Raw genomic sequence first — 27,072 nt, forward strand, 5'->3', positions numbered from 1 at the left:
TCAGAAATTATATTTATATTAGATTATATAAATTATATTCATATTAATTTTCAATTCATAGATTATAAAATGAGATTTTTAAAAATTTAAATAATACATCTTTTTCTGCTATCTTTTAATGACTTACACTATTTTTAGATTTAAATGACGAAGGATTAATTCTTGTGTATTTTTGTAGTAGCGTTAAATCACTTCTCAATTCGAATAATGAAATATTTGAAATGTATAAGTTAAATTTTACAATCAAGTTTACTTAATTCAAACGCGGCTAAATTTAACAATTGATCATATCAACGAAAATCGATGGACGAAACAATTCCGATAAGGAGAGAGATGTGGAGGATATAAAACGTACATCGTACTGTTTATACATAACAAATATATTTTCATACCGCATTGGACCCATATTCATTATTCAAATGCTTTACATGCTAACATCTTCCAATTTGATTTAACGATTAAAACTTACATCTTACAGATATGGACTTCTCGCATGTGATGTTTAATATAAAGCAAAAAAGAATATATATATATATATATATATATATATATATATATATAAACGACAGAATGTTACGCGAACAAAATTCTGTATTTGTATAATTCTATACGATTCTCAACGACGCATTGAATAACAGCATGTGCACGAAAGAAAAGAATCGCGGAAGACGTGAATTAAGGTAAACTTATGTGTATATATTAGTCGATGTAAATAAATTTTATCGTTTATTAGAAATGCAATATAAATTATTAATGAACTTCCCGCGTGTTTTCGTAAAAAACATTGACCCCTCCTGCTAAGCGACTTTGCATCCGATAATTATGCATCTTAATATATTAGATAATTCTTAGCTTGAAAAATATCCTCTTATCAAATTAAACAATATACGGACATTTTGCAAAAAACGGCATCTAATTGTTTCCAGTACACGACTTAGGTACCAAGTGTGCCCCTGGGGGAGAGCGGTGGAATGGTGCCACTCCTTTTAGAAAAACTCTCGTACATCCCATGTGCAGAGAACGCAACGATGGAATATATAGAAATTGTCGAAATACAGCTCTCTCGGTCATCTGATCTGCTATGTGGATGACATCGTCGCTTATTAGTACTCAAGGAGCTTTGGACGGGTTTTAGCATAAACGTACGCCGCTATTATCACAAATATCGCAGCTACGGTGGGTAACACAACCGTGAACACTCTCTGCTTGTTCTCGAGAAACTCCTTTTTCCGCTCCTTCTTCTGTTTATTCGTTTCTTTCGTTTTCCCCTTTAACTGCCGCATACTTTACAGCTGCAAATCAACACGATTGCATTAAGACAATTGCGCGGTTTGTCATTAATTACATTAAGACGAGAGTATTCATTCATTTTTCAAATATCTAATGTGCATTATTGAAAAAAAAAAAAACGTACAACGGATTGTACGTTTTTAATAAATAAATTGAATCATGGTGGGAAAAAAACATGAATAAAATACACCATGAATTAAATTAGCGTCGAATCGCTGAAAAGAGGAGCGCGTTAAGTTTTTTAAGTGCCAGAGCGATCGACGTGTGTCGACAATTCGACGGAAACATCAACGGGGCCGGTCTCGACTCTCGATCGACGCGACAACAATCGCGGTGCGACCGTACTCGCCGCGCATATGTTTCAGTGCGATTGTCAACCGATTCGCGAACTCCCCGTTCGCGCGACGAGAGCTTTCCAGAACGGTCTCTCGATTCAAAATCGCCGAGATTTGCTGCACAACTACCTTTGGGCGCGCACGAGGCGACCGGGGGGGGTGCGAGAAGGAGGAGCACGGGTAGAACAAAGCCACGCTCTTCTCGTCGCAGTTCCTGGTGCGGCGCGGAGAGTCAGATTTACGGACACATGACACGTAGCAAAACAGTTGGCACGGAGACGCACCGGTTCTGCCTGTCGCTGTCACTTCCGCACGCACGGCACAGATGATTGCGCCAAGTGCTGCCGACTGCCGAGAACTGCGTTCCTAAATTTATCGCACGAGGCTCTCGACGTGGGATCGACGTGGCTGGGAAGGTTAAGGTATGTACGGAATTCCAGAATTTCTAAACAATTCCAAGGGACACGCGAGGAAGTGTATAGGTACGAATGGTGCGTCACCGCAATGAGATTTGACAGGAGATTAGAATTTCGATATCAATAAATGCATGCAGTACTGTGATCGCTCACTAATCGCGGTTTTAAGCAGCAATCGAATGTATAATTTATATTAAATTCAAAAGTAAGAAGCAATCATGCTCGACTGTTGTATATACAAAAAAAAATTTGATTCATTTTATTGTGATTGGCCCACTGTGTGTGCTTTCCACTTAACGATCAAATAGTTTGACACGACAAGCTCATTTTAACATTGTTGTCACTGGAAAAAAAAAAAGACAAAGTGATGCTTGTGTCGACTTAATTATATCACTAAATGGAGAGCATCATATGAATTGGCAGTCTGCAGAGGGGGGAGGGGGGAGGGGTCGATTGTGTATTTTTAAACGAAGTGAAAATGATAAAAATGAGCAAATTTACTACTAGATGTTGGCCAATGTAATTAAAAATATCTCATTGAATTTGCTCACTTTTGTAATTTTCACCTTATTCCAAGGATACACAATCGACTTTCCAGAATTGACAATCAGGTCAGCTTGCAGAAATCGGCAGTCTGATACGGGCTTTAAGTTTTTCCGTGTGCCATGGCCCTAAAGCATCCTAAAGCATCCATTGCCTTATCATACGCAGTGATCCGCTGACGGGGAATCCCGAGCGTCGAGCGCATTCTTCCCCGCCTTTAATTCTTCGCTCGAAAGTCGACTGGATTATCAACTGGCAGACCATCGGCAATCATTGATAACGTTGCGATGCAGGAAAATGCATTCCGTGATGCAATTCCAGCTCGTCATTGACCGGATTGTCCTTTGCTGAAGGCGTCAGCGGGGAATTACCAAGGAAAAAGAAGACATCCAGGCTTTTCCAGCTTATTCATAATACTTATTCGTGTCGCACGCGAACGTACTTACTGCGTGTGATCGCCCGAAACGTCTGAAGTTCAGGTATGTTAATTAATTTTCATTTGCCGGATATTTTTTTGGAAATTAAATTTCGAAATTGATAAAGTTATACATTTATCCTCAACGTCGTCCTGAGCGTTATCGAGTTAAAAGCCGTGAAGATGTTAGCAGTACGGGATAAGTCAAGTAGAATTTAACCTAATCACGAGCCTAGATTTAGATCAAACTAGTGTAAGCTCTTTCCGTTACTGTAATCACTCATTTATAGATCACAGATTAATATATTTATTTCAATATATTTCAATATGCCAATTCAATTTGTGCGAAGCTATTTGAGGTGGTAAAAAAAAAATAGATTCATTGGTTATGTTTACACTGTTGCGTAAAAATGTAAATAATAGTTATTACGTCCAATTATCTAGCCGATTCTTCGAAACACACTCATTCTTTCTCGCCGCATCGCAGTCAATCGCTTTTCGCTAATGACTTTTCCAAATCACTTAATTGAGCTCCTTCCTTTGTCTCGCTTCCTTCCTTTGTCTCGCGTGTGTGACCGCTACGCGTTCTTGAAATATAAATAAAAGATTTTTTTAGATTCAGATAAACATAAATATTTGCTTTTGTCTCCCTGCTTTGTTTGCAAAAAAGACAAAAGACGCTTACACTAGTTTAGCTTAAAAAGTCTCAGATTGTTCTAAAATATTACATATACTTTTATTATTTTATTACAGATATTTTTTTGTTACGCATGAAAGAACAGACAGCATAAAAAACTTGTTAAAATGAGTTACAAACGTTTTCTCACGGAAGGTATAACGTGTTACAATGGACAGTGGTATTGTTATCGTTGCAAGGTTACATTACAAAATCGAACAGAGGCACAGTGTCACTTGGAGGGCCCTCACCCGCTCAGCAGCACTCTAATATGTCAATTTTTGCAGAAATCTGTCAAATTGACAAATAAAAAATGTAAAAAGTTATTAAGACACGGTATTATAATAAGGGACTTAGATATAGAGCTAGATTACTTTTGCGTACATTGCCAAGTTCCAATTCCTTTAGAGTGTTACTCTCATCATTTTAACGAGGAAAATCACCAAAAACATTTAAATATGTCAGAACATTCAAGTGAGCAGCAAAGCTCAGACGACAATAATACAAATAACGAAAAAAATAACTCCCCTGTAGAAAACTCAACGAAACGTACAACCGAATCGAATCTTTCTGATACACAGCCAATCCGTGAGAAATTTACGAAAGATTTCTTCGTAAATACTAATACTAACAAGCTAGAAAAGTCTGCAGGTAAACAACAAAATTTAAATAAAAATACAATTGACAATAAAAATAAAACCAAATCGAATCTTTCTGCTGAAATACAGACAATCCGTGAGAAATTAACGAAAGATTCCTTCGCAAATTTTAACATTAATGGACTAAAAAAGCCTGCGGATAAACAACGAAATTCAAATAACAATACAATTGCCAATCAAAATGTTCCTGTCGACGTTTCACCAGATGGAAATGATTTAAATCGAGATCTTCCAAGCAACTTTACAGCAGAAGAGAAAAGTACAATTCCTTTGAAGTCTTGTAACGATTCTACGCAGACGGTAAATGAAACTATTGCAGATGTGCCTTATGCACTGATACAGGAAGCTGAAATGTCGAAACATTTCTTGATGCAACATGCAATACGATATGGACCATGGTACTGTCATGTGTGCAAATGTATGTTGTACAGCTTGACCGACGTGGATCGTCATTTGCAAGAAGGTCATCGAAATAGCGGCGCACAAACACCGGATTTTTTGGACAGGTCCACCGAATCGTCGAATTGTACGGATCTATTAAATCACGAAATAATAATGCAGGATAAACTGCAGGATTACTTTTGCGTGCCTTGCCGATGTTCTCTACCTTCTTTGGACCATTTTTATGAGCATTCACTCGGGAAGAAGCACATGCGCATGCTCAATTGTAATACAAAATTCATAAACACTAATATTAATAATAATGGACTAGAAAAGCCTACAGATAAACAACGAAATAACAAAATTCACATCAACGACAATGAAAATATTCCTGTCGATGCTTTACCAGTTGGAAATAATGGACTAGAAAAGCCTGCAGATAAACAACGAAATAACAAAATTCACATCAACGAGAATCAAAATATTCCTGTCGATGCTTTACCAGATGGAAATAATGGACTAGAAAAGCCTGCAGATAAACAACGAAATTCAAATAACAATACAATTGAAAATGTTCCTGTCGATGCTTTACCAGATGGAAATAATGGACTAGAAAAGCCTGCAAATAAACAACGAAATTCAAATAACAAAAAAATTGAAAATGCTTCTGTCGATGTGTTATCAGATGAAAATAATTCAATCAGAAACCTTCCAAGTAGCTTTACAGCAGAAAAGAAGAGTACAGTTTCCTCAAAGTCTTGCAACAAAAATAGTATCAATATTCTGCAAACTTATAAATATGTTGAGACAGCTTTTTGCTGTTTATGCGATATGTTCGTCTATAAAACTACTGTGAGAAATCATATGCGAGAATCGGTACACAATTATGTTGCGTCTATGTTAAACGTTTCCGATCCGGTGTCGCACATTATAAAGTTAGAAGGGAAAAAGAATATTGTTACGGCGTTACAGTTAAATAGTAAGAAGTTCGATGGAACGGTATGGCCAGAATACGCAGACACAGACGCGGCAAAGTATACTTGCGATCAATGCAATAAGATGATCGAGGAGAAGGATATAATAAATCACGAAGTAACAGTGCACAAAAGTAACATGGTAACTTCGATGAGGTTCATTCACGATTGGTCACCTGAGATTAAAAATCTCAACGTCACTGGGATTTGTTATCCTCTGTTCAAATGCTCGTTCTGCAATGAGATAATACATGGCATATTGTCGTTGGAACTTCACTTTTCGAAGTGCGAGCACAAGGAAAATATTAAACTATTAATTGACATTAAGAGACGGGAGTATGACGATAGTTGTGAAAACTTTCAAATTTACTTGGAGCCACTCGAATTCCTGAGTCTAATCTCTTTTGAGAATAATGGCGGAACCGTTCGAATTCAGGAGCAACCTGTGATGTACGTTAAAAATCATTATACAACTCTGCGTGAGAAAGAGAAGAAGTTTACTTACATTTGCTTTGATTGTCGACTTAGATTCTACGAGATCCACGACGCAATTATCCATTTATGTACATTAACACATTTGCGGCAGTATAAAAATATTTTTCACACATATAATTATGTACACAATGTATCTGCGTCAGGCGAGCTTAACGTGAACGAAAGTGAACGTGAAGTAAAGTCTCCAGTTTCCAGGAAGGATGCATCAATTGATAACGCATCATTGAAGAAACGTAAGGACGATGAAATGCAAGTAAATACAGGACAACATCGCGATCTCAATTTGAAAGCTGAAGTTGCTACTGCCAGTAGCAAAAATGGTGGATCGCGTCAAAATGAGGAAAACAATTCTGGCTTTTTCATGTCGCTCGATGTATTCATGGAAATTGATGCATTAATAAAAAAATTTATACCGACTCAGGGCACGCATGTGGATTTCAATAAGGGGAGCGCTCTGGAACGTTATAACAAAAGTTACGAGAAAGAATTTCTTGACTTCGAGGAAATCATGTTTACCTGCAATGAAAGGAAGTTGAAGGAGATTAAATTGAATCTACGGTTTATCCATCCGCAAAATCTTGACAAAATGCTCTGTCTTATATGTAACGATTCTCTGTTATGCGATGTGCAAGCAATATATGAGCATATAAATTCTAAGGAACACGTTACAAAATTTGTAAAATTGTATAATGACAAGGAAGAGTTCGAATTGTTGTTGGATTTAATCAAACCCGCGTATTACCAATATGCCATGTGTTTTGCTTGCAATACGCACATATTGGGAAGATCTAACGTGGATTACAAGAATCATACGGATTGTTCCGCGCACAAGAAAAATCGTCAACGATTGCTCGGTCAGGTGGAAAGCGTATTGAAAAATTTCGAAAACTTGTGGTACAGTATTCAGTATTTCACTTGCGTCGACTGCAGCATGAGGTTCAAAATGAAGATACAATTTATGGAGCATCTCAATGCCGCGCATCGTGCAGTCCTGACGACCAAGTCCAACTCGATGTTCGATTTCTGCTTGACATGCGCCACTTTATGGTACAAAAATGAAAGTAATTCCAAAGACGTCCGTAAAAGTTATGAAAACCACTGTCAGCAACGGATGCATCTGTATCTGAGGCAAAATAACGATTTCGCAATCACGCCGCTGCCGCAGCCTCTGCAAAAGTTGTTGAGAGACGTCAACGGAATTGCTGCTAATCTGTTCAAACTGTCCAACGACGCATCAAACGATCCGAAAGTGACCCGATTCATGGATGATTTAAAGCGCATCTTCAAAACACATCGGCTACCTGTAAAAGTATACATGTTTGGTTCAAGAGTCACTGGCTTAGCATCGACAAACAGCGACATTGACGTATATCTTAATTTCGGTAAATATATTTGTCTCTGGTATTTACATATCGTGTGAAATCGAACTAAATATTTTAAAGAATTTCCAATAATAAGAGTAATAAAGTAATAAGAGAGAATAGATGTAACAAATTTTTATATTAGCAAAATTATATCTAAAATAATGAGCTTCTAAACAAATGTTAATATTTTTAAACGCTTAATCACTTTCGTATAAATCGCTCTAAAATACAAGTTTATAACAAATTTGTTATTTGTACAAGAAAAATTGTGATATGAAACTTATAAAAGAAAATTTTTTTGTATTAGGTGACGGGTATACCGGGCCTGAATCGATTAAGAGAAGAAGCAAGCAGATTCAAGATTGTCTACGTACCGACCATGAGAATTGGGATATAGAATTGACTTTGGCCAAGAGCAGAACGCCTATAATAAAGGTGAAACACAGGTCAACGGGGCTGCAGTGCGATATCTCGTTCACGAGTGGCCTGTCGGTAGAAAATTCCAAGTTTATTAGGTATGAAGTGTTGCTGTGTATCTCTAAGAAGTTTCATGAAGCATGCTTCATAATCCACTAAACGGAAATGGATTGAAATTTCAAATCATGGATTGGTCTTCGTGGAGATAAATGCATTTCTATAAAGGCCAATCCATTTTAATCTATGTTTTGGAAAATTTCAATCCATTTCAATTAAAAAATATTTTTTAATCCACTTCTGTAAACTGGGAAATACCTGTTAAATTTAGGTCTTTCAACATCGCGTATCCGCCGTGTCAAAAGTTGATACTGTTCCTGAGGAAGTGGCTCTTGCTGGGAGGTTTGACCGGTACTGTCGGAATTCACGGAATATCGAATTACGCCCTTGTCTGGCTGGTCATCTTTTATTTGCAAGTCAAATTAAAAAAAATACCGAGTATTGCTACCTTAATCCAAAACCACAAACAGTCGAAAATCGTTTCTGGTAAGTGTATAGAGATTTGTATAAAAATAATGCTACGTCGTGTAATTGGTGGAACCCTGTAATTGGGAAAGATCTCATTTTGCCCATATTTTGCCCATAATAGTAAATTGTAATTTACATAAATTCATGTTTTAGAGTAGGTATAATATTTACCTTGTTATACTTTAGGTTGGGAAGTTGGAGTCAGTGATACTATTTTTATCAAGGAACTGGAACATCCGATACACGAACTGTTGTTAGGATTCTTCGAATTTTACGGAAATTTCGATTACATGCATTTCGTCGTGTGTCCGTTATTGGGCAAGGTATGCCAGAAGACGGCTTTTGCCGAAGTATCAACTTTGCCTGATTCCATGGCACGTTACGTTGAACAGTTGAAGATCAAGAAGCCGGAATATTTTCGCGTTGATTCATCTATGTGCGTGCAAGATCCGTTCGATCTCTCGCACAATTTAACGAAGGCTGTGTCGATTTCAACGCTTAAACGCTTTAAACACTATTGTAATGAAAGTTTTTCAGCGACGAAAGTTTATTAGTAATAAAAAGCTTATTACGTAACATTATTGCAACTTTATCGAACAAAGAACGAATTTTGTCACGCAAAATCATATATTTTTAAAGAGTTTTTAAGAGCAATTGTTAAGAGATTAATTATTTTCAATTTGAATTAATAATCAAATGTCGCTAAATGAAAATAATCTTATGCACAGCGATAAAGTTGCAATCTTGTATCTTTTATATTTTATAATATCTTATTGTACCTTTTTATAATGCTTGCAGTATGCATTATAATCTTGATGCAGTATTACATATTTTTCAAGAATCATATCTTGATAAAATAACGCCTTAACGAAGTGAAATTTTGGATTATTCAATTCATAACTTTAAAGTGAAGGGCCAAATGTATGCGGTGTATACATTTCATACAGCTTTATTACTTTTTACTTTATAATTTTATTTTTTTCTATGTAATGTGCATTTACGTGTGTTTCTATTTGATATTGAGGCAAAAACTGATTGATTAGGATTGTGTTAAGCTGCAGCTTTCATTTTGATATAATAGATATCTATTTTCCCGAATGAGGGAAATATATCACGATTTTCTCTGTATGCGATTTTATTTTACAACTTATATGAACTGTAATATCGTTAAATGGAGGGCATTACTATGTAAAGTCAGTTTTCTATTGTAATTTATATCACATTATCATTGTTATAATATATAATGTGATTCTTAAAGCAGATGGTGCTTTCAGGGAACAATTACCTCAGCAGCGTTATGTTTTTATAACACATGTGAGAATTTCGTATAAACTGTATATTCATATTTTATACTTTGTGATATCATATTTCGTTACATACTTATTAATGTTCATTGCATCATTTTATAACAAGTTACTGTTTGCTCGACAAACAAATTAACTTTATCATAGACATTTAATAACACGTCAATACGGTTTTTTACACTGAAATAAAGGTATAAGAGGAAGTTGAAAGATTTCTAATGTATATCAAATAAAATTTCTATATTCACGTATTCTGATTTATTTTCGATTCACTTTCCTCCTGTACAATGTCTTGCTTCCATATATATTCTCTTATATACTTACTCTTAGGCATGCAAGATTGTTTGCATGTGAAAACTGCCAATATTCCCCAATCCAAGCACTTGATAACGTCTTTCAGGTCGAGGAAATTTAACAGTTGTGGCATTATCTGCAAATCACATTTTTAATTTAGATAGAAGTATGACATTTTATTAAGAGAAAATTTATTGATTTTAAGAAAGTTTCTAAAATTTTCAAATTTTATGTTACAGAATTTGGCATAAAAATTTGATCTAAATTTTTATATTCCAGTTATATACGAATAAACTGTACATACTTGAAATTCAAACTGCCTATCGCCGTCGCATTCCGGGCATTTTGGCACATCCGTTATCTGATTATGTGACGAGATATATAAAACTTTCCTTCCTCTGTCATATCTGTAAAATAAAAACAAATTGGCTGTAGTTACTAGTTTAATGCTTCTGCAAAGGATCGAAATTGCTGCAATCTTGTTTTGAACTGCATATAAATTGCGATAAAAAATACCGCTAAAAACCACATGGAATTTTATAAATTGATTTGTTTATAACGCAAAGTATTTGATAAAGTTTCGTGCTAAATATCGATATATGAGATATTTATATCTATGTACAATACCAATGACATTGCAAACTTGGGAAAATTCTTTATAAAATAAAATAAAGACAAATCAGAACATCGTCTATATTTTTCGATATATTCTAATTTTGATTTAATTTAAAACGTTGAAATATATTTTCCAATAAAATTTTATAAATATCCGATTTTTATTTCAATTTATATCATAATAAACAAATATATAATTGTAATAATGAATATAAATTGAATAAAACTCGGAATATTTTCATAATAGATTTATAACAATTTTTACATAGTTCTTTTGCTTATTTTATTTATTTAATCGAGGCCTTTTGATCGTTAATATATCTCATTTATTTTTGATTCGCTAATCTATGCTGCACTATATAGTTAAGCAAAGTTGCTAATTGCACGATACTACTTTTAAATGACATGTGCGTATAACTTTATCGAAATTTTGTGGCGAAAAAGAAAAAAAGAAGAAGCATTCTTAGATTAAATTCTATAACGCGTAATAAATGAAAAATATAATCACGTGTTTTATTATGCGTATTAAGGTTGCTTTAGCACTACATTTTTCAATTTTTAACAATTTCTAATTGCATTAGTTTTTTTTATTTTAGTTAAAAGCAACGCGTCGAATATGTTTGACTGTTGCAATCTCTTTGAATGTAAGAATATATAATTGAATAACCGGCCGTAAAATGTCTAGATGGAAAAAGGGAAGTACAGAGAAAAAAAACATCAAATTATTGTTGGTTATTGACACTTGTGATACCTCAGAATCTGATCTGGATAACTGTCTATTTTCGTACGAAACTCTGCGAATGTCTCGTCCTTCTCGTCATTAGCCATCTGCAGCAAGTCGTCGTTGACGTCTTCGTTCTGAAACGTTCCAGCTTTGCCGTCCTGTATCATCGCATTGTACTTCTCCATTTCCGTCTGCTCGCCGCTGGGATCGTTCCGCTCGACCCTTTCCGTCGCGGTGTCGTCCCTCTCGATCACGATCTCGTATTCGGGAAACAGGAAACCGTTGCCGTTCGTCGCCTCGGTGCCGCACGCGTTTTTGTGTCCATTCTTCCAGTCGTACACTTGATGCACGCGGCAGCAATAATTGACGACTTTACATCTGCCGCAGTGATTAGGTGCCAAAATCCCGCACACGCGGCACGTTTTCGCCCACCGCGACACGTCTGCGAAAGCAACGAATCGTTACCTGTAGATTTTTATTACAAACCCAGTAAACGAAAATGGGGTAAAATATATATCTTTTTAATTGAAATGGATTGAAATGGATTGGCCTTTATAGAAATGCTTTATAAAAGTGGAAGGCCTTTATAGAACAATACAATTTAATTACGAGGGATTTTTTTCCACAAAGGCCAATATCTATTTCAATTCATTTTATAATCCATGATTTGAGATTTCAATCTATTTCCGTTTAGTGGAAAGTCATTTATCTATAATTAATGTTACAGTAGTAGAACTTTTATTTTGGTCATCGTTTATCCAAACCGAATGATTCTGAATAATAGAGGCTCTCTTATCATTCAATTTCAATATAATAGGAACTGACGTTCAAGAAATTGAAATCGGGCACATCGAGCTGTTATTATCCAAACGATTCGGATAATAAAAGCTCATCGAGTTTAGAGCTATATAAGTTTCTATATTTGGAGCTCAGCTGTAAGTTTCTATATTTGGAGTACAAACGTGAGTGGAGCGTGGACAAACGGAGTTCTACCATATACCCTTATTAGTTGCCGCTGAAAAAAATATATAAGTATAATTCACAAATCGCAAATACCAATATCAGTTCCCCAGTCCTTCTGCTCCACGGGCGGTTCGGCCAGATAAAAGTCGTTTATCCTACCCAGCTGCGAGCGGAAGACCTTCAGGTTCCCGTTCTGATTCGGCCTGCAGCAATCCGTGTTCTTGCACACGAAGATGTAAACAGTCCTGTGAAACGCATCGACGTCCTCCTCGTACGGCGCGTAGATCTGACAGAGGAACACGCAGGGATCGCCGCAGTACTCGCACTCCAGATCGCCCTTCCCGGGAATGTTTTTCAGGTCGAGCCAGGCCGGCCTGCCGCCTGCTTTGCTGGGGAAGAATCTGCTCTCGAGCCGCCAGGGCTCGCATTTCTCCACGAATCCCAGATCGACTGCCATGCCAGAGATCGTCGCCGGGACGACGACGGGAGGACGAGTGAAATCGCACTGCACCAACGGATCGCAAAATGTGTGACACGTCAGGCTGGAAAAAATACGAGAAGATGCGCCTTCCGCGAAACGTCAAACTGAACGCACGTGCTCCGTCCTCTGTGTATACACTTTATTTGCCGTTTGCATGAGCGCGGCAAAACGTCGTGTTTACAATGGCCCGCACAAGGCATACATACACATATGTCACATACATATATGTATATCGTTAGCGCGATTTCAATGAAATGAAATTAATTAATTTAATGATCGTAAGTCAACTCATCTAAAATAATACCTATATACTATATTTAGAATTACAAATTCTTTGTTGTTTAATATGGAAAATGTGAAAATGTGATATCGGATAAGATATATTAATCGGATCAGAAATGACAGATTATATAGAAATTAATAGAAATTTTGAGCCAATATTCTTGAAGTCGTGTTTTATTTATTTTTACCAATGTAGATTAACTCAGTTTGATTTATTCTTTTTTTTGGTAATTTTTTTTCTAAAGATAATAAAATGCAAAAACGCGTCGAATAAATCTATTCTCATCAAAATCGGAGGTGAGAAGGGCTAAACTAAATAATTACCAAGAATAGAAAGTTTAATTTAATTCTTTTAATTATTTCGGTAAAAATCGTAGAAATAGTATAGATATTTATATTATTTATAATTTACTTGCATTCTCATTGGCTAATGGAAAGGCGCAGCGATTCCTTAGCGCTGGGCTGCGCGTTCAGAAACTTCGCCTAGGCGTATCTAGATGTCGTTTTATCCTTGTTTAACTTTCGGTGAACAACAAGGATGACATGTTACACCGTGAATTTCTGAACGCAGCCCTGCTGCCGTCGAACTTCGGCACCGCCATCTACGCATCTCGGCTATTGCGTGTGTATGTTGATATCTGTCATATCGTTTGTAAGGTTAGCTGTCGAACCGCGATTACCGCGAACAGTCCGCGGAATTCCTGGGTTTTTCTCCGAGAGCCGCCGCTGACGAGGATGACGTCCTGTTTCGAGAACATGCAGGTGCCGTCCTGCGTCTGGTTCGAGGGCGGCGAGAAGAGGAACGCGCTCGTCTCGATGCTCGCGGGCACCCTGGTAAAAATCCCACGGGTTTTCACCCGCGCCGTTTTGTCTGCTAAACAGACGCGTCTACCGTCTAACGGGCGCGTTATCGATCAGGTCACAGCCGGTCTCTAGCAACTCTCTCATCCGTCCTCTCCGTCGAAAATGTCGAAGCGTTATATAGTCGTTCCGACGACACCGCAGATATTTATCTTGCACGAGGATCGCGCGCCTTTCAGCGATTCGCGTATCTCACATTAATTTTCCGTCCCTCACAGAAGGTCTTATCTTATGTTTCAGTTTTTCGTAGGATGGTGGTTTATAATAGACGCGCATGCGAAATACCCGAGTGAAATGTCAAACGCGTACCACGTTTGCGGAGTGTTCGGTACCATATCTCTCTTCATGTGAGTAACACTGATAACACTATCAATATATATATATATACACATACATACATACATATATAGATATCAATATAGATATATAGTTGCGATATAGTTGCGATAGAATCGTAATCAGAATACATCCCGCAGTAAAATCCCTTATTGCGACACAGTGCTACTGTATTGATTTGAAAATTTTGATTTTTTTTTTTACAGGGTCAATTCAGTGACAAACGCGCAGATAAGGGGAGAAGCTTACAATGGCGGTTGTTTAGGAGCAAGAGGTGCTCGGAGCTGGCTGTTTATCGGCTTCGTTATGGGATTTGCAGCGGTAATAGCAGCCTGTTGGATCTTGTTTGCCAACTTTGTAGCAGAAGGTATACTTATAATGCAATACATATGTAGCCATAAATATAAGGCGTTCACACAGATTGACGTAGATATTTTACATTAAACGCAAAATAAATTACAAAAAAAAAAGTTTTATTGAAAAATGATATTTATTTTTATAATTTTAATATTTTAGTTTCACTTTGACTTTTATTACCACCTTTTCCAAGAAAATGCAATAAATTGAGGGTGCTTTATATATAAGACAGAATCATAAAGATTAAATTTGTCCTATTATATTTATCATATTTTATCTTCAATATTTATTGTATTTAATATCTTTTTACAGGCGCACCACATCATTGGCCGGGTGTAGGATTGTTCTTGCAGAATGTGTTTATTTTCCTGGGCTCGCTCACGTATAAATTCGGTCGATCTGAGGATCAATGGGGTTAATGGATGCGTACCATGGTGAAGAATATTTTTATTACCGCATAGTCAAATCAAGAGCACCAGGTGAAGCTCGGCTGATGGGGGGGCGGGGGAGCGGGGGAGGGGAGACCTCGTAACATCAACATACCTTGTACCGCTTCGAGCGTGAAATCCAATTAATTCGCAGTAAATTATTCTTATTGTAAACGTTTCCGTGTACACGCGGCAATTCTTATTTATATCCACCGCGGAATCGCGTGGAAAAGACAGATAGCGATTACACGTTACAAATATGCTATATATGTATACATATATGAGATTTTACTGTAAAGGTAAGGAGATTAGAGGCCTGTTCTTCGTAGCTGAACTGCTGCACTAGTTCACAGTTTGTCTTTCTCTTTCTACATTGGAAGAAGAAAGCTAAATTCTGAACTAGTGCAGCCAGTTCAGCTATAAAGAACAGGCCTTAGATTATCGATCTTTTTTGTGTGATAGAATTATACACTACTTACGCTACGCTAATAATTTTAAATCGCATCGGTAAACTTTTTCGATCTGTGCGCCATCAAAAAAAAAAAATCCCATATTTATACACCTTTCTCATCTCGTTTCGTTGGTATCTTATATTTGATACTTTTACAAGAAAGATAATCACAAGTGTCTGATATCGAAGTTAAATAAATGAACTATGTTCCAAGAAAAGGTATAGTTTTTAAACATTTATTTATTAAGGGAGACTTAATTTCGTCAAAAAGTGAATCCTTCGATGCGTACGATTGGTTCGCTTAGCTCGTTACATGTTTCTTTTTTTTTTTTACAGATCAGATCATTTGGATACATCTTAAGGCTTGTTCATATAAATTCGCAGAGCCAAGAATGTATACAGGATGATTTTAATTAAATTCCAATTGACTTTTCAAGTATATTTACAATAATCTGTTTACGAACAGATTAATTTTTTTCATCATTGATAACACATCGAAAGAAACATTAGATTAAGGGTATAATGAAAAATTTTGCTTTAGACAATCCTGCTGATTGAATTACAACTTTTCGGTTTAACTTACTGCTTCTTATCCATTTCTAATTTTAAGGATTAGAAAAAGATAAAGAGTAAATGAAACCGAGATTAAAGTCGATTTATATATCATAAAAATTGGCATTAATCGCTCATTAAGTTAATTTGAAATTAATCAAAGTTGCCAACAGAGAAATCGACTTGACGCACGTATTTAGCGTAGGAATCGCGAAAAAATGTGTAACATTTGTTATTTTAGATTCTCTAGAATCATCGATCTCTTCAAGCGCGCGCGATTTTATCCTTGAATGAGTTTTATAAAAGCCCAAGTACTTATCTCTCTGCCCTGCCAATTCCCTCGGTGGAATCGGTGTCATCGGCGCGGGTCGCGCGACGCGATTGGCTCCGATTTGCCAACGCGGACCAACGGCCGGCCGCGCGGCGCTGCTCCAATCGCGACGTGCCACACCAACACATGGTGCTCGGCGGCCACGGAATTTCCGCGGAGAGTGGTCGCGGTGGAGGGTGTCACACGCTTCGGCCTTTTTTTCTTGAAATTCGAAAGCTGCGGGCTGCGATGCGCGAGCGTGTTGTGTTCTGAATGGTGTACAGCTGAGAGCCGTCGTCCCCCCGAGTACGTCGTGTGTCGTCCTGAGAGCGCAAGGTGAGCGCGCGTCGATCCGGTTAAAACGCGGTCTACCCCACGATCGACGTGCCCGCACGTCGCCGGTATCACTCATAACCAAGTTTGACAGCTAAAGCGGAGGCACGACGTGGTGGATTTCTCTCTCTCTTTCTCTCGCCTCTCGAGCCAGCGCGAGCGCGTGGCACGTTCACGTTTTCGCATTCTCACGCGGATCTCCCGGTCGCGTTGTATCTCACGTCTGTCCCCGGTTTCCAGATGGAATTCTCACGGAGAGGCATGTCGATGGCGTCGCTGGCCTTACTCATAATCGCCACTTTTATCGGCATCAGCGAGGAGATCGCCGTTATGAGCATCGACCTTGGTAGCGAATGGATGAAGGTCGCTATCGTCTCGGTAGGTTTACAGTCGTGTTTATAGCGAATCCAACGGACCGACGGTTTTGCCGCTGGAACGCTTCGTTGATCGAGCACATTTTTACATTTCAAAAATTCAGCATGTTTCCTATGAGATATCTTTGTCCCTCTTTGCCCCGCAGCCTGGCGTTCCTATGGAGATAGCATTAAATAAGGAGTCGAAGAGGAAAACGCCGGTCACGATCGCGTTCAGGGACGGGGAGAGATCGTTCGGCGAGGATGCCCAAGTGATCGGCGTGAGATTTCCCCAGAACAACTTCTTCTACATTTTGGACCTTCTAGGGAAGCCTATAGACAATCCGCTGGTGCAGCTCTACCGGGAGAGATTCCCCTACTACGACATCGTCGCCGACGACGAGAGGAAGACCGTGGCGTTCAAGCTGAACGAGAACACGACGTACACGCCGGAGGAGCTGCTCGCGCAGTTGTTGCACAAGGGCAAGGAGATCGCGGAGGCGTCCGCCCACCAGAAGATCAACGAGGCCGTCATCACCGTGCCGGGTTTCTTCAATCAGGCCGAGAGGCGGGCGCTGATCCAGGCGGCGGAGCTCGCCGGTCTCAAGGTGCTGCAGCTCATAAACGACTACATGGCGGTCGCCCTGAACTACGGCGTGTTCGGCAGAACCGAGATAAACGACTCCGCTCACTACATCATGTTCTACGACATGGGTGCCAGCAGCACCACCGCGTCGATCGTCAGCTACCAGAACATGAAGACGAAGGAGCGTGGTTTCCTCGAGACGAATCCGCACGTTTCCGTGCTGGGCGTGGGATACGATCGCACGCTCGGCGGACTGGATATGCAGATCAGGCTGCAGCATCACCTGGCGCGAGAGTTCGACGCTCTCAAGAGGACGCCGAACTCGGTGTTCAAGAGCCCGCGCGCGATGGCTAAGCTCTTCAAGGAGGCCGGACGCGTGAAAACTGTGCTCAGTGCCAACGCGGACCATTTCGCGCAGATAGAGAGCCTGATAGACGATATCGACTTCAAGCTGCAGGTCACGAGGGAGAAGCTGGAAGAGATATGCGCCGATTTGTTCAAACGTGTGGCAAATCCTGTGAAGACCGCGTTGGAAACTTCAGGTGACCTACCTTTTCAATACCCAATTGGATTACGATTCTTGCAAATATGTATTTAAATTAACTAAATGTAATACACTGTTTCAGGTTTGACAATGGATGTCATAAAGCACGTTGTATTGGTGGGAGCAGGCACTCGAATGCCAAAGGTACAAGAGACATTGTCCCAGTATGTAAAAACAGAGTTGTCGAAAAATGTAAATACGGATGAGGCGGCTGCTTTAGGGGCTGCTTACAAGGCAGCTGATCTCAGTCAGGGTTTTAAGGTCAAGAAGTTCGTCACAAAGGACGCTTTATTATTCCCGATTCAAATCACTTTTGATAGAACCGTTGATAATAAAGTTAAACAGGTAAAAAAGTATTTTATGATTTCGACTTTTATGATATTTGACATATTTTAATTTTTCGTATCAGAGGACTATATATATATATATTTATATATATTTATATTCTTTATTTTTGTACAGGTGAAGAAAACGTTATTCGGCAGAATGAATCCTTTTCCACAAAAGAAGATCATTACATTTAATAAGCACACGAATGATTTTGATTTTCATGTGAATTACGCTGAGTTGGATCATTTGCCCGCTAGTGAGGTAATGTAAGTATCTACAGCCGTTGTTTATCTATAACATTGGCAGCAAATTAAACGGAAAACAGATTAACGTGTATTATTTTACATATCATAAACTTTTCACTTATGTCTAAAACTACAGAGATAGAAATTTTTACAGTGCTATTGGTGATTTACATTTATCTACTATATCGCTGAATGGTGTAGCCGAAGCTTTAGAAAAGCATGCCAACGAAGGCGCCGAGAGTAAAGGAATCAAAGTGCACTTTAATATAGACGATAGCGGCGTACTGAATTTATTGACTGTAGAATTAGTTTCCGAAAAGTCGAGTACTGTTGATGAAGAAGAGGGTACTTTCTCAATACTTGGCTCAACTATTAGTAAATTCTTTGCAGGTTTGTGCCGAAGGCAATGCAAAAAATGATCCTGTTTTTTTGGTTTTTATTGCACATTATTGATTCTTAATTTTGATGACACCTGCATTGGTTCTTCTTTATATCCTGTTTTATATATATATATATATATTGAAGAACTGTTTTATTTTTTTTAACTAAAAACATGTGTTTTCTTTTATAACAATGAAGAAATTTTTTCATGTTACGTTTTGAAATCATTTTTTGCAAGCATTTTTATATCAAGAAATACGTAGATGCTTTGAAAAAAGAGATAGATAGTACTATCATTAGGGCCAACAGATTTTGTTGCCGTTGACAATTAAACTCTTGCAAGAATACGAATTTTTAAAATTTATACATGTATTAATAGAACAGCTCTCTCGTTCGATACTTTTTGTTCGCGAAATGTCCGCGCTTTTTGTGTTGAGGTGAAACTTGAATTTATGCAATCCGTTTGTCAATGACACAAATCTCTAGGCCCTGATTGCAAATTATTCAAATATGTATCGAGGGAGGCACATTGAATTGAAGTCTTAATCTTTTAGGTTCTTCTTTAGAAAAAGAACCGGAAGAAAAGACGGAGGAACCGCCGAAGGAGGATGTGAAACCAGTGCATGAAGAGCCAGAATCGGAGTCGACAAAAGAGACGGACGAGAAGGAGAAAAAGAAGAGCGAGACGAAAGTGAACGAAGATAAGGCTACAAATAAAACCGAGAAAGTGGACAAAGAAAAGAAAGCTACGATCGTTCAGATCAAGGAACCTATTGGCTCGAAAGAGGTCAAACTAGGATCGCAAATCTTGTCCGGTGAAAAACTCACGGAATCTCGCGACAAGTGAGCAAAAACTTATTCATTCGTAATGTGAAGTAATTGAAAAAATAATAATTTCCATCTCATATATATATATTTTTTTCTGTTAATTTTAATTTTATTAACATTAATACAAGTGCTACTGTGACTTTAATTTCTTAACTACCACTCTCCCTTTTCTCTTGGCAGGAAAATATAATTGGCACAATTACAGTTAAACATAATTGATTTGTTACTATTTCAATAACAGTATCTTTTTTTTTCTTTCTATAGGATACATCATTTGGACGTGCACGATTCGGAGAAGGCGCGCCGTGAGACTGCGCTGAACAATCTCGAGTCGTACGTAATCGACGCGCAGCAGAAGTTCGAGTCCAAGGAATTTGCGGACGCGGCTACCGAGAAGGAGATCGAGGAGATTCAAAAAGCGTGCGCCGAGATCTCCGAATGGCTGTACGAGGACGGATTCACCGCGACCGCGGAAGTGTACGAGGAGAAGTTGCAGGAACTGCAAAAGTTAACCAACGACGTCTACGAGAGGGTCTACGAGAACCGAGATCGACCGGAAGTCTTCAACGGAATGGTCTCGCTACTCAAAGGCAGTAGATTGTTTCTAGAGAATATGCGTAACTTGAGCTCAACCAGCGAAATTATTACGTCCGTTGAAGTCGAGACGTTGGAAAAAGTGATCAACGAGACACAGGTAACGATTTAATTTTAATAAAATAATGTCTAAAGCGATTTAAAATTAAAGCGCTATTTTAACGTTATTATTACATGTCTATAAAACGTTAGTATGATACAAAAAAATGATTTTTTTTTTTTCAGAATTATTATGACATGGTTTCGAAATATTTCGCGGACGCGCCGCTGAATATACCAGTAAAGTACAAGCTCCGTCAGATCGCGAATAAGATGGAGCTACTCGACAGAGAAATCAAATATCTTCTGAACAAGGTAAAGATTTGGAAACCGAAACAGGAAGCTGCGGCGAATCAAACGACAGACAGCAAGGCCGAGGCCACGATAGAGGAAAACGGGGAAGCCGATGCGACTGCCGCTGATTCCGATGCTAAGAGGGAGGACAAGTCCGCGGAGGAACAGCAACCGTCCGACAATGTGGAGGAGCAGCAACAAAAGCCGGAGACAACAACGGACACCACGCAGGATCCGTTAAATCTGCCGGAAAGTGAAAAACCATTACCAACTAAGGAGGAAGCTCAGGAAGAAACGCATCAAGAACTATAAGAAATAATTTATTTAAAAAATGTGTGATCCTCTGTTATTGATCGACGAGATATACCCGTCGATTTAGGCAATTTTTCCGTAGATTATTTTCGTCAGGTGCATTTAAAAATCAAAGCGGGAATTTTTCTCTTGTGCGTTTCCGTTGAATAAGTTCATATCTACGAATGCGTGGATACAAGCTGTTCCATTTAATTAATATTTAATTAATAATATATATTTATACCAGGTATGGGTCTTCACCGTTCATTTGTTTTTACAAAAAAAAAACAGTTATTGCAAGATTGTCGATCTCAGTCTACTTAAAGATTGTCCGCGATAATTATGTTACACAAGTGCCAAGCAATAGCAAATTTCGACGATTTTGTTTGACAAAAACGGACACGCATAAGGCAGGCCAGTTCTGTGTGAGGGATTTTATCTCGAATCCTTACAGCATGAATTTGTGACTTTACATGTAAAAATGCTTCTGCTGCAAGTACGTACCTTTCACTTATGTACTATCACACTACATACGAAGTTGCAGTATAAGGCATACTATTGCTTGTAAAAACACGAATGGTAAGAGGTGTGGATAAAATAAGTTTTGTTTACAAAAACAATTTTTGCATATCTTCTAGGGAGTGGATCTTTTCACGTAGTAACGGGTTCTTACGTTTCTCGCAAATGTATAATCAGTAGTTTTCGAATGAATTTATCACATTTCCTACATACATCGCATTGATTTACATCGTCTTTTTTTTTATAAAGGAAGATTCACACGAGTGAAACTCTTTCTAATTTTTTCTTTTGTTATTTATAGCGATATCATATTTAAAAATCGTGACGTTTTTCTGATATTCTAATGTATATTTCTTAAAGAAGTTAGATAGAATATATAGAATATTGGTTATTTTGTAAATGTATATAACGATTTGCACAATGTGAAATAGGTAAAAAGAAGTCGGCTCCTCGAGAATTTAAGATAAGATTTGCTTTTTTGGCTAATCAATACTTTAGATGAATTCTCCGAAAATTACGAACACATTATTCTACTGCCAAATAGGCGTTCAAGAAATTTTTATCATTCCAATAAAAATAATTGTAAATTTACGTGTTATTCATATATTTTAATTTGAATGAACAAAAAATATATGAGAGAAAGAGAGGAGAAAGAAGACATTGGAATAAAGAAACAAAATGTATTATCACCCCATTGTTTTTCTTTTATAAAAAAAGATAATTATGATAAAATTATTTTAAAATTTAGGATTTGTGTGTAAAAAAATTAAGTGTTAAACCTCCGTGTTCTTTCGATCTTCCTTCTTATCAGCAGAACCTGTATGAATTTCTCTTGTGTCATCCGTATAATATCTATCAGCTGATCTAAAGTAAGGTTATGTACACGGTATCGTCTGCCTTTCGCTCGCTCTTTAAATTCCTCTTTCTGAATATTAAGAATTAAACTTTCATTTACGTTAAACTGTAGAATGTTAGTTAAGAGTTTAAAGTAAAATTGTTAAACTATAGAAAGTGAGTGAAGGCTTTGAAGGAAAATTAAAAATAGAAAAGTTGTCAGAAATTGCCGGTCCTAATGAATTAAAAACAAAAAAAAGAAACGTGACTGTACATTATTAGCAAGTTATTGTTAGCAAGTATGGCCATGCGTCAAATTCTCAGAAAGTTATGGAGAAATATTAGTCCCGCGATGGTGAGAATACAATTCACATGCGGTATTCTAATAATTCCACTTTAAAAGAAATCCGTAACGCATTTGCAGTACACGTCAGGTGTGATAGTCGCGCACTGCATCTCGTTCGACAAGCCTAGTGAAAACGATAAGTTAAAGCTGGACCCACCGGATGTAAAGAAGCTAACCCACGAGTATATGATAAAACAATCTGCGTTGGATGCTGCCAACAGTGTAACCCAGGCATTAACTGTCACTTATATGGCTATAATAGATCTGAGCGTTGCATACAGGTAAATAAAAATAATATCGATCTTTGATGTACTTAAAAATAATATAGATCCATGAAAGATAGGTCTCCGTTGATAACGTTTATCAACAATCATTTTGTAGAATATTATTGAACGAACTCATTTCTCTTCTCGGAGAAACTATAATGCACAATGTAAACGACGCACACTGGGATCTGATCGTGGAAGTGCGAAATGAAATGCAAGACAAGAAAGAGAAGCTTATGGTAATGAAGAATTGCTTGAGAAACAATAATATTTCAGATATTAAATGTTACAGTTTTAAGTAAATTTAATAAAAAAATTAAATTCTCTGTTATACCTACTATAAATTAAGGTAAACGTACCAGTGACTGAACAGCTATCCATATCTGAACATATGTACACAAAATTTATTAATCTGTAAATGCCTTCTTTAATTAGAATATCAAAATTTAATTATAAAAATATTCAAAGATAGACAATTAAATTATAACATTATGAAAAAAGCATTTAAAAATAAGTTTTTGCATACGTGTTCCGATATAGGTATACGTTCAGTCACTGGTACGTTTACCTTATAAAATATACGTAATAACATTGTATCACAGCACACATTGCGTATAAAATCACACGAGTTAAAACGAATCTTTTTTTTTTTAAATTAGCGCCTAGTTACCTATATGGATTATGTGCACAAAATGGCAGTAGCCAGCGCAGAACTGAGTTACATGTGCGGGATGGATGGCTTGACCAGCACGCTTCAACAGAGGATAGAGGATGCGTTAAACAGGGTGAAAGCAGAGACTGACAGCAATGCAGAGCTGGAACGAGAATACTGGCGTACACAGGAACAGTGCGTCAGAGGCGGTAGAGAAACAACCGAGAAGCAATGAACTTTTACAGAGAAGAGCCCAACATTCTCAAAACGCGTTTTATTTTTTTCTTAAAAAAGAATTAAAAATAATGTGTATCATTATGACGTTTTTTATATTAATAAACAATTTTCCTCACATCTAGCAACATTCTGTACATGGTTAATATCAATCTTATTCAACTATTTCATTTTTTCATATTTTTCGTTAAAAGTGCTTAGCCTACTATATTAAAGTTGCTTGATTACACAATTTCAAATATTATTTTATTAAGTATTTCTCTTACAATCTAGATTTCATAACATCTTTATTGTAAAAATATGATCGGAATAAAGTGTGTCTCATTATTCTGTTTAATCTAATCATGTATTCCGAAACTATTACTTTTTTTGTATTGTATTTGTAATATCTTTTTTTTCAAGTTTGCTTGAATAAAAAAATTAATAGCTGTAATATAAATATGTTCGAAATAAGTGCCGCGGATGTACGAACGATTAACAGCAGGACTTGTACCCGTCGATTTTTCGCAAATCTACTCTCGTATCACAAAAATCAAGTTTTCAAAGTATAAAGACAATATTTACAATATATTCGTATATATATTCAACACTTAGCGCACACGTCAAAAACGTAATAAATAAACATAGGAAGGGGGGGTATTTACAGACTTGCGAGTGAACGGCGCCGCCTCAAACGTCTAAATGTATCGAGACAATGTGTCGACCGGGCACCATCACCAAGCCTAAAACTCTCGCCTCCGTGTGCTCCGTGGACAGGTACTCGGTGCACGAGCCCAGAATAACGTTGGCGTCGCGGTCCGTGCACAGGAACGCTCCTCTCAACACCCGCCCGTCCGTCATCTCGATTCGCAGATGTCGATTCAGCCAGCTCCTCAGCTTCTGCTTGGCCGGCGACTCCTCGGAGATCACTGCCTGCTGCAATCATAGTACCGCGATAATAATACTCGATATTATAATGAACATTTTGAGGAACTTCTTTTCGTTCTTTAGGAAACTTAAGCAGAACTCTTCATTAATTACATTTTGTGGCCCCGTAAGATTATTTGTGTAGATGTGTTGTACGCAGAATACCACTTGCATAGAAAAAAATATATCTGTACAAGTGCAATTGTTCAAATCCCACACAGCATAAAATATTTCCAAATTGCATTTCATGCAAGATTTGAAATATTTCAAAATATTTCTGAAATACAAATATGTCTGGTATATCAGAGTTTTTGAAATATTTCTCACGATGTACTATATTTCTACAATATTTTTGTAAAATATTTTAATGCGACAATTTAAAATGTTTTACAAGAGTGTATGTTTACGAAATATTTCAAAAATGATATTTGCCAAAAATATTTCATGCTGTGTGGGATGAAATATGAAAAGAGACTCAGATGCCGCAGGGTAACACAGTGAATCGTTTCATCTTTCAATACTGGTCAAATAACAAGGATATAATAGGCCTGTTTTTTTATAGCTGAACTGCTGCACCAGTTCACAGTTTATTTTTCTCTTTCTACATTGGAAAAAGAAAGATAAACTCTGAACTAGTGTAGCTAATTCAGCTATAAAAAACAGACCTAATGATTCACTGTTGCACTGCGTCAATCTCTTGCTGAAAAACTCTCGATAAGGATAACATCAATTCCATCAGATCCAAGGTTGATGGTACCCTTGCAGAATCCAATTTAAGGCTGGAAAAATTGCTTACTTCGAGTATTGAAAGCACTGTCGTTCAAAGTAACGAATTAATCACTACCTTCCAGTATTAAATTTCTGTAAGGGTAGATAACCTATGCCCGATAAAAATCGACGAAAATCCGAGGTTCTTCTCGCGGGAGAGACGCCGTGCGGATGACTTCCGCGAGGTGACAGGGGATGCTACGGAAAAGTTAGAAAGATGAACAAAGGGAGAGAGAGAGAGAGAGAAGTGCCCACGGCTTATAGAATTTACCTCCTCATTCCCGTGGACGTGCTCGTTGTTCACGACGCTGCTCAAATTATGCACCGTCTCCTTCATACTCGCACTCATCTCGCACTCTCGTTTATCTCTCGGAACGTTCGACTCTGGGCGAACTCCTTCGGACGGGGACCGCGCCTCGACACTTCGAAATTCGGCTCTGCGTCACCGCGACCACACATATACGGTTCAAATTTGTTTTGGTTTCCTCGCCATTCCTATCCCGAGAGCCACGATCCTACCGACCTACCCTACTCCGACAAATCGGGAGCAACCTCGTACCGCGAATTATCGAAGTTTCTGCACTTAAAATGAGATAGGTATATATATACATACAATCGGACGTTGAAGAGAAAGAAAGAGAGAAAACGAAGAGACCGTGCAGGACCGTTCAGCCGCGAAGAACAAAGGGCAAACCTAAAAGATTTGACTCCGCTTCTTAATCTGTCTTGCTCTTATTGTTTCTTATTGCTAAACTTTTCACTCTTTCTCCTTTTCTCTCTTATCATTTATTTCATATTTAATAAAACATATATATCCGTTTTATTTTTTAAGTGCGAAAGATAATATCACCGACGAGATACTATATTAAAGACCAACACCTTCACAGGAGTTAGCGTGGCTGTTTAGTACCTAATTGCTAAAATTTAAGCAATTATAAGTCAATAATATGTATAATCTTAATTTAATGATTTATTGTTATTATTTTTGTATTTATGTTTTTATTTTAGATCAATTTTTTTTAGACATGTACATTGTAATTCATCTGACGTATTATAACTTGCTAATAATTATAATTTTATTTAAAACTATATTTTTATATAGTTACCATACATGTTTGATTATCCAGAGAGATGGTTAAAAAAATGTAATTTTGCGGCAATATATTTGATATTATAGCATTATAAGCATTTATACTTATTTATAAAGCATTTATATAATAAAAATCATGATCTTAATAATGTATTATTCAAATAAATCGCAAATTTATGTCAAAAGTCGAT

At 37.4% G+C, this 27,072-nt stretch overlaps 6 protein-coding genes across 13 annotated transcripts; 4 read left to right on the top strand and 2 right to left on the bottom strand.

The window, feature by feature from the left end:
• The first annotated feature begins 1,758 nt into the window (after positions 1 to 1,758).
• On the top strand, positions 1,759 to 10,045 carry LOC105448648. 2 transcript variants are annotated; one of them, XM_011687341.1, is made up of 6 exons: positions 1,759 to 2,047; positions 2,753 to 3,063; positions 3,753 to 7,566; positions 7,856 to 8,063; positions 8,294 to 8,508; positions 8,677 to 10,045. In XM_011687341.1, the coding sequence occupies exons 3-6, from the start codon at positions 3,804 to 3,806 to the stop codon at positions 9,042 to 9,044; spliced, it is 4,554 nt and encodes a 1,517-aa protein (XP_011685643.1). In that variant the 5' UTR covers positions 1,759 to 2,047; positions 2,753 to 3,063; positions 3,753 to 3,803; the 3' UTR covers positions 9,045 to 10,045. The 2 variants fall into 2 exon arrangements, with proteins under 2 accessions (XP_011685643.1, XP_011685644.1); XM_011687342.1 differs by lacking the exon at positions 1,759 to 2,047 and adding an exon at positions 2,122 to 2,246.
• LOC105448647 (programmed cell death protein 2-like) lies at positions 10,038 to 13,009 on the bottom strand. Its single transcript, XM_011687340.1, has 4 exons — positions 12,484 to 13,009; positions 11,455 to 11,869; positions 10,393 to 10,495; positions 10,038 to 10,224 (listed from the first exon to the last, which is right to left on the bottom strand). The coding sequence occupies exons 1-4, from the start codon at positions 12,845 to 12,847 to the stop codon at positions 10,039 to 10,041; spliced, it is 1,068 nt and encodes a 355-aa protein (XP_011685642.1). The 5' UTR covers positions 12,848 to 13,009; the 3' UTR covers position 10,038.
• Positions 13,010 to 13,767: 758 nt separating this feature from the next.
• On the top strand, positions 13,768 to 16,021 carry LOC105448646 (transmembrane protein 50A). 3 transcript variants are annotated; one of them, XM_011687339.1, is made up of 5 exons: positions 13,768 to 13,987; positions 14,255 to 14,361; positions 14,557 to 14,717; positions 15,020 to 15,141; positions 15,923 to 16,021. In XM_011687339.1, the coding sequence occupies exons 1-4, from the start codon at positions 13,889 to 13,891 to the stop codon at positions 15,124 to 15,126; spliced, it is 474 nt and encodes a 157-aa protein (XP_011685641.1). In that variant the 5' UTR covers positions 13,768 to 13,888; the 3' UTR covers positions 15,127 to 15,141; positions 15,923 to 16,021. The 3 variants fall into 3 exon arrangements, 2 of the variants coding, with proteins under 2 accessions (XP_011685641.1, XP_011685640.1); XR_974266.1 differs by lacking the exon at positions 15,923 to 16,021 and adding an exon at positions 15,561 to 15,804 and having other exon boundaries at positions 13,769 to 13,987; positions 15,020 to 15,434; XM_011687338.1 differs by lacking the exon at positions 15,923 to 16,021 and having other exon boundaries at positions 13,769 to 13,987; positions 15,020 to 15,804.
• A 556-nt stretch (positions 16,022 to 16,577) lies between these two features.
• Positions 16,578 to 22,376, top strand: LOC105448649 (hypoxia up-regulated protein 1). Of its 2 annotated transcripts, none has more exons than XM_011687343.1 (9): positions 16,578 to 16,784; positions 17,022 to 17,159; positions 17,302 to 18,262; positions 18,347 to 18,609; positions 18,727 to 18,860; positions 18,994 to 19,229; positions 19,775 to 20,063; positions 20,313 to 20,742; positions 20,868 to 22,376. In XM_011687343.1, the coding sequence occupies exons 2-9, from the start codon at positions 17,022 to 17,024 to the stop codon at positions 21,285 to 21,287; spliced, it is 2,871 nt and encodes a 956-aa protein (XP_011685645.1). In that variant the 5' UTR covers positions 16,578 to 16,784; the 3' UTR covers positions 21,288 to 22,376. The 2 variants fall into 2 exon arrangements, with proteins under 2 accessions (XP_011685645.1, XP_011685646.1); XM_011687344.1 differs by having other exon boundaries at positions 18,994 to 19,184.
• A 104-nt stretch (positions 22,377 to 22,480) lies between these two features.
• On the top strand, positions 22,481 to 24,481 carry LOC105448651. Of its 3 annotated transcripts, XM_011687348.1 has the most exons (5): positions 22,481 to 22,654; positions 22,794 to 22,974; positions 23,023 to 23,246; positions 23,347 to 23,470; positions 23,891 to 24,481. In XM_011687348.1, the coding sequence occupies exons 2-5, from the start codon at positions 22,921 to 22,923 to the stop codon at positions 24,116 to 24,118; spliced, it is 630 nt and encodes a 209-aa protein (XP_011685650.1). In that variant the 5' UTR covers positions 22,481 to 22,654; positions 22,794 to 22,920; the 3' UTR covers positions 24,119 to 24,481. The 3 variants fall into 3 exon arrangements, with proteins under 3 accessions (XP_011685650.1, XP_011685649.1, XP_011685651.1); XM_011687347.1 differs by lacking the exon at positions 22,481 to 22,654 and having other exon boundaries at positions 22,661 to 22,974; XM_011687349.1 differs by lacking the exon at positions 22,481 to 22,654 and having other exon boundaries at positions 22,661 to 22,974; positions 23,044 to 23,246.
• Positions 24,342 to 26,361, bottom strand: LOC105448650 (N-alpha-acetyltransferase 38, NatC auxiliary subunit). Of its 2 annotated transcripts, none has more exons than XM_011687346.1 (2): positions 26,063 to 26,361; positions 24,342 to 25,029 (listed from the first exon to the last, which is right to left on the bottom strand). In XM_011687346.1, the coding sequence occupies exons 1-2, from the start codon at positions 26,138 to 26,140 to the stop codon at positions 24,787 to 24,789; spliced, it is 321 nt and encodes a 106-aa protein (XP_011685648.1). In that variant the 5' UTR covers positions 26,141 to 26,361; the 3' UTR covers positions 24,342 to 24,786. The 2 variants fall into 2 exon arrangements, with proteins under 2 accessions (XP_011685648.1, XP_011685647.1); XM_011687345.1 differs by having other exon boundaries at positions 24,342 to 25,032; positions 26,063 to 26,347.
• Positions 26,362 to 27,072: the final 711 nt, after the last annotated feature.

The sequence above is a fragment of the Wasmannia auropunctata genome, unplaced genomic scaffold, assembly GCF_000956235.1.
Source record: "Wasmannia auropunctata unplaced genomic scaffold, wasmannia.A_1.0 LD336083.1, whole genome shotgun sequence".
Taxonomy (NCBI): Eukaryota; Metazoa; Arthropoda; class Insecta; order Hymenoptera; family Formicidae; genus Wasmannia; species Wasmannia auropunctata.

Excerpts from the sequence above, each read along its gene's own strand:
- LOC105448646 (XM_011687339.1), top strand. The coding sequence starts at position 13,889 with ATGACGTCCTGTTTCGAGAACATGCAGGTGCCGTCCTGCGTCTGGTTC. Across the intron at positions 13,988-14,254 it reads CGATGCTCGCGGGCACCCTG|TTTTTCGTAGGATGGTGGTT; the intron begins GTAAAAATCCCA and ends CTTATGTTTCAG. Across the intron at positions 14,362-14,556 it reads GGTACCATATCTCTCTTCAT|GGTCAATTCAGTGACAAACG; the intron begins GTGAGTAACACT and ends TTTTTTTTACAG.
- LOC105448648 (XM_011687341.1), top strand. The coding sequence starts at position 3,804 with ATGAGTTACAAACGTTTTCTCACGGAAGGTATAACGTGTTACAATGGA. Across the intron at positions 7,567-7,855 it reads TGACGTATATCTTAATTTCG|GTGACGGGTATACCGGGCCT; the intron begins GTAAATATATTT and ends TTTTTGTATTAG. Across the intron at positions 8,509-8,676 it reads ACAGTCGAAAATCGTTTCTG|GTTGGGAAGTTGGAGTCAGT; the intron begins GTAAGTGTATAG and ends GTTATACTTTAG.
- LOC105448650 (XM_011687345.1), bottom strand. The coding sequence starts at position 26,140 with ATGAGTGCGAGTATGAAGGAGACGGTGCATAATTTGAGCAGCGTCGTG. Across the intron at positions 25,033-26,062 it reads ACGTCCACGGGAATGAGGAG|CAGGCAGTGATCTCCGAGGA; the intron begins GTAAATTCTATA and ends CTATGATTGCAG.
- LOC105448649 (XM_011687343.1), top strand. The coding sequence starts at position 17,022 with ATGGAATTCTCACGGAGAGGCATGTCGATGGCGTCGCTGGCCTTACTC. Across the intron at positions 18,610-18,726 it reads TTGATAATAAAGTTAAACAG|GTGAAGAAAACGTTATTCGG; the intron begins GTAAAAAAGTAT and ends ATTTTTGTACAG. Across the intron at positions 19,230-19,774 it reads TATTAGTAAATTCTTTGCAG|GTTCTTCTTTAGAAAAAGAA; the intron begins GTTTGTGCCGAA and ends TTAATCTTTTAG.
- LOC105448651 (XM_011687348.1), top strand. The coding sequence starts at position 22,921 with ATGGCCATGCGTCAAATTCTCAGAAAGTTATGGAGAAATATTAGTCCC. Across the intron at positions 22,975-23,022 it reads GAAATATTAGTCCCGCGATG|AAATCCGTAACGCATTTGCA; the intron begins GTGAGAATACAA and ends CCACTTTAAAAG. Across the intron at positions 23,247-23,346 it reads GATCTGAGCGTTGCATACAG|AATATTATTGAACGAACTCA; the intron begins GTAAATAAAAAT and ends ATCATTTTGTAG.
- LOC105448647 (XM_011687340.1), bottom strand. The coding sequence starts at position 12,847 with ATGGCAGTCGATCTGGGATTCGTGGAGAAATGCGAGCCCTGGCGGCTC. Across the intron at positions 10,496-11,454 it reads TATCCAGATCAGATTCTGAG|ATATGACAGAGGAAGGAAAG; the intron begins GTATCACAAGTG and ends TTTATTTTACAG. Across the intron at positions 10,225-10,392 it reads ATAGGCAGTTTGAATTTCAA|ATAATGCCACAACTGTTAAA; the intron begins GTATGTACAGTT and ends TGTGATTTGCAG.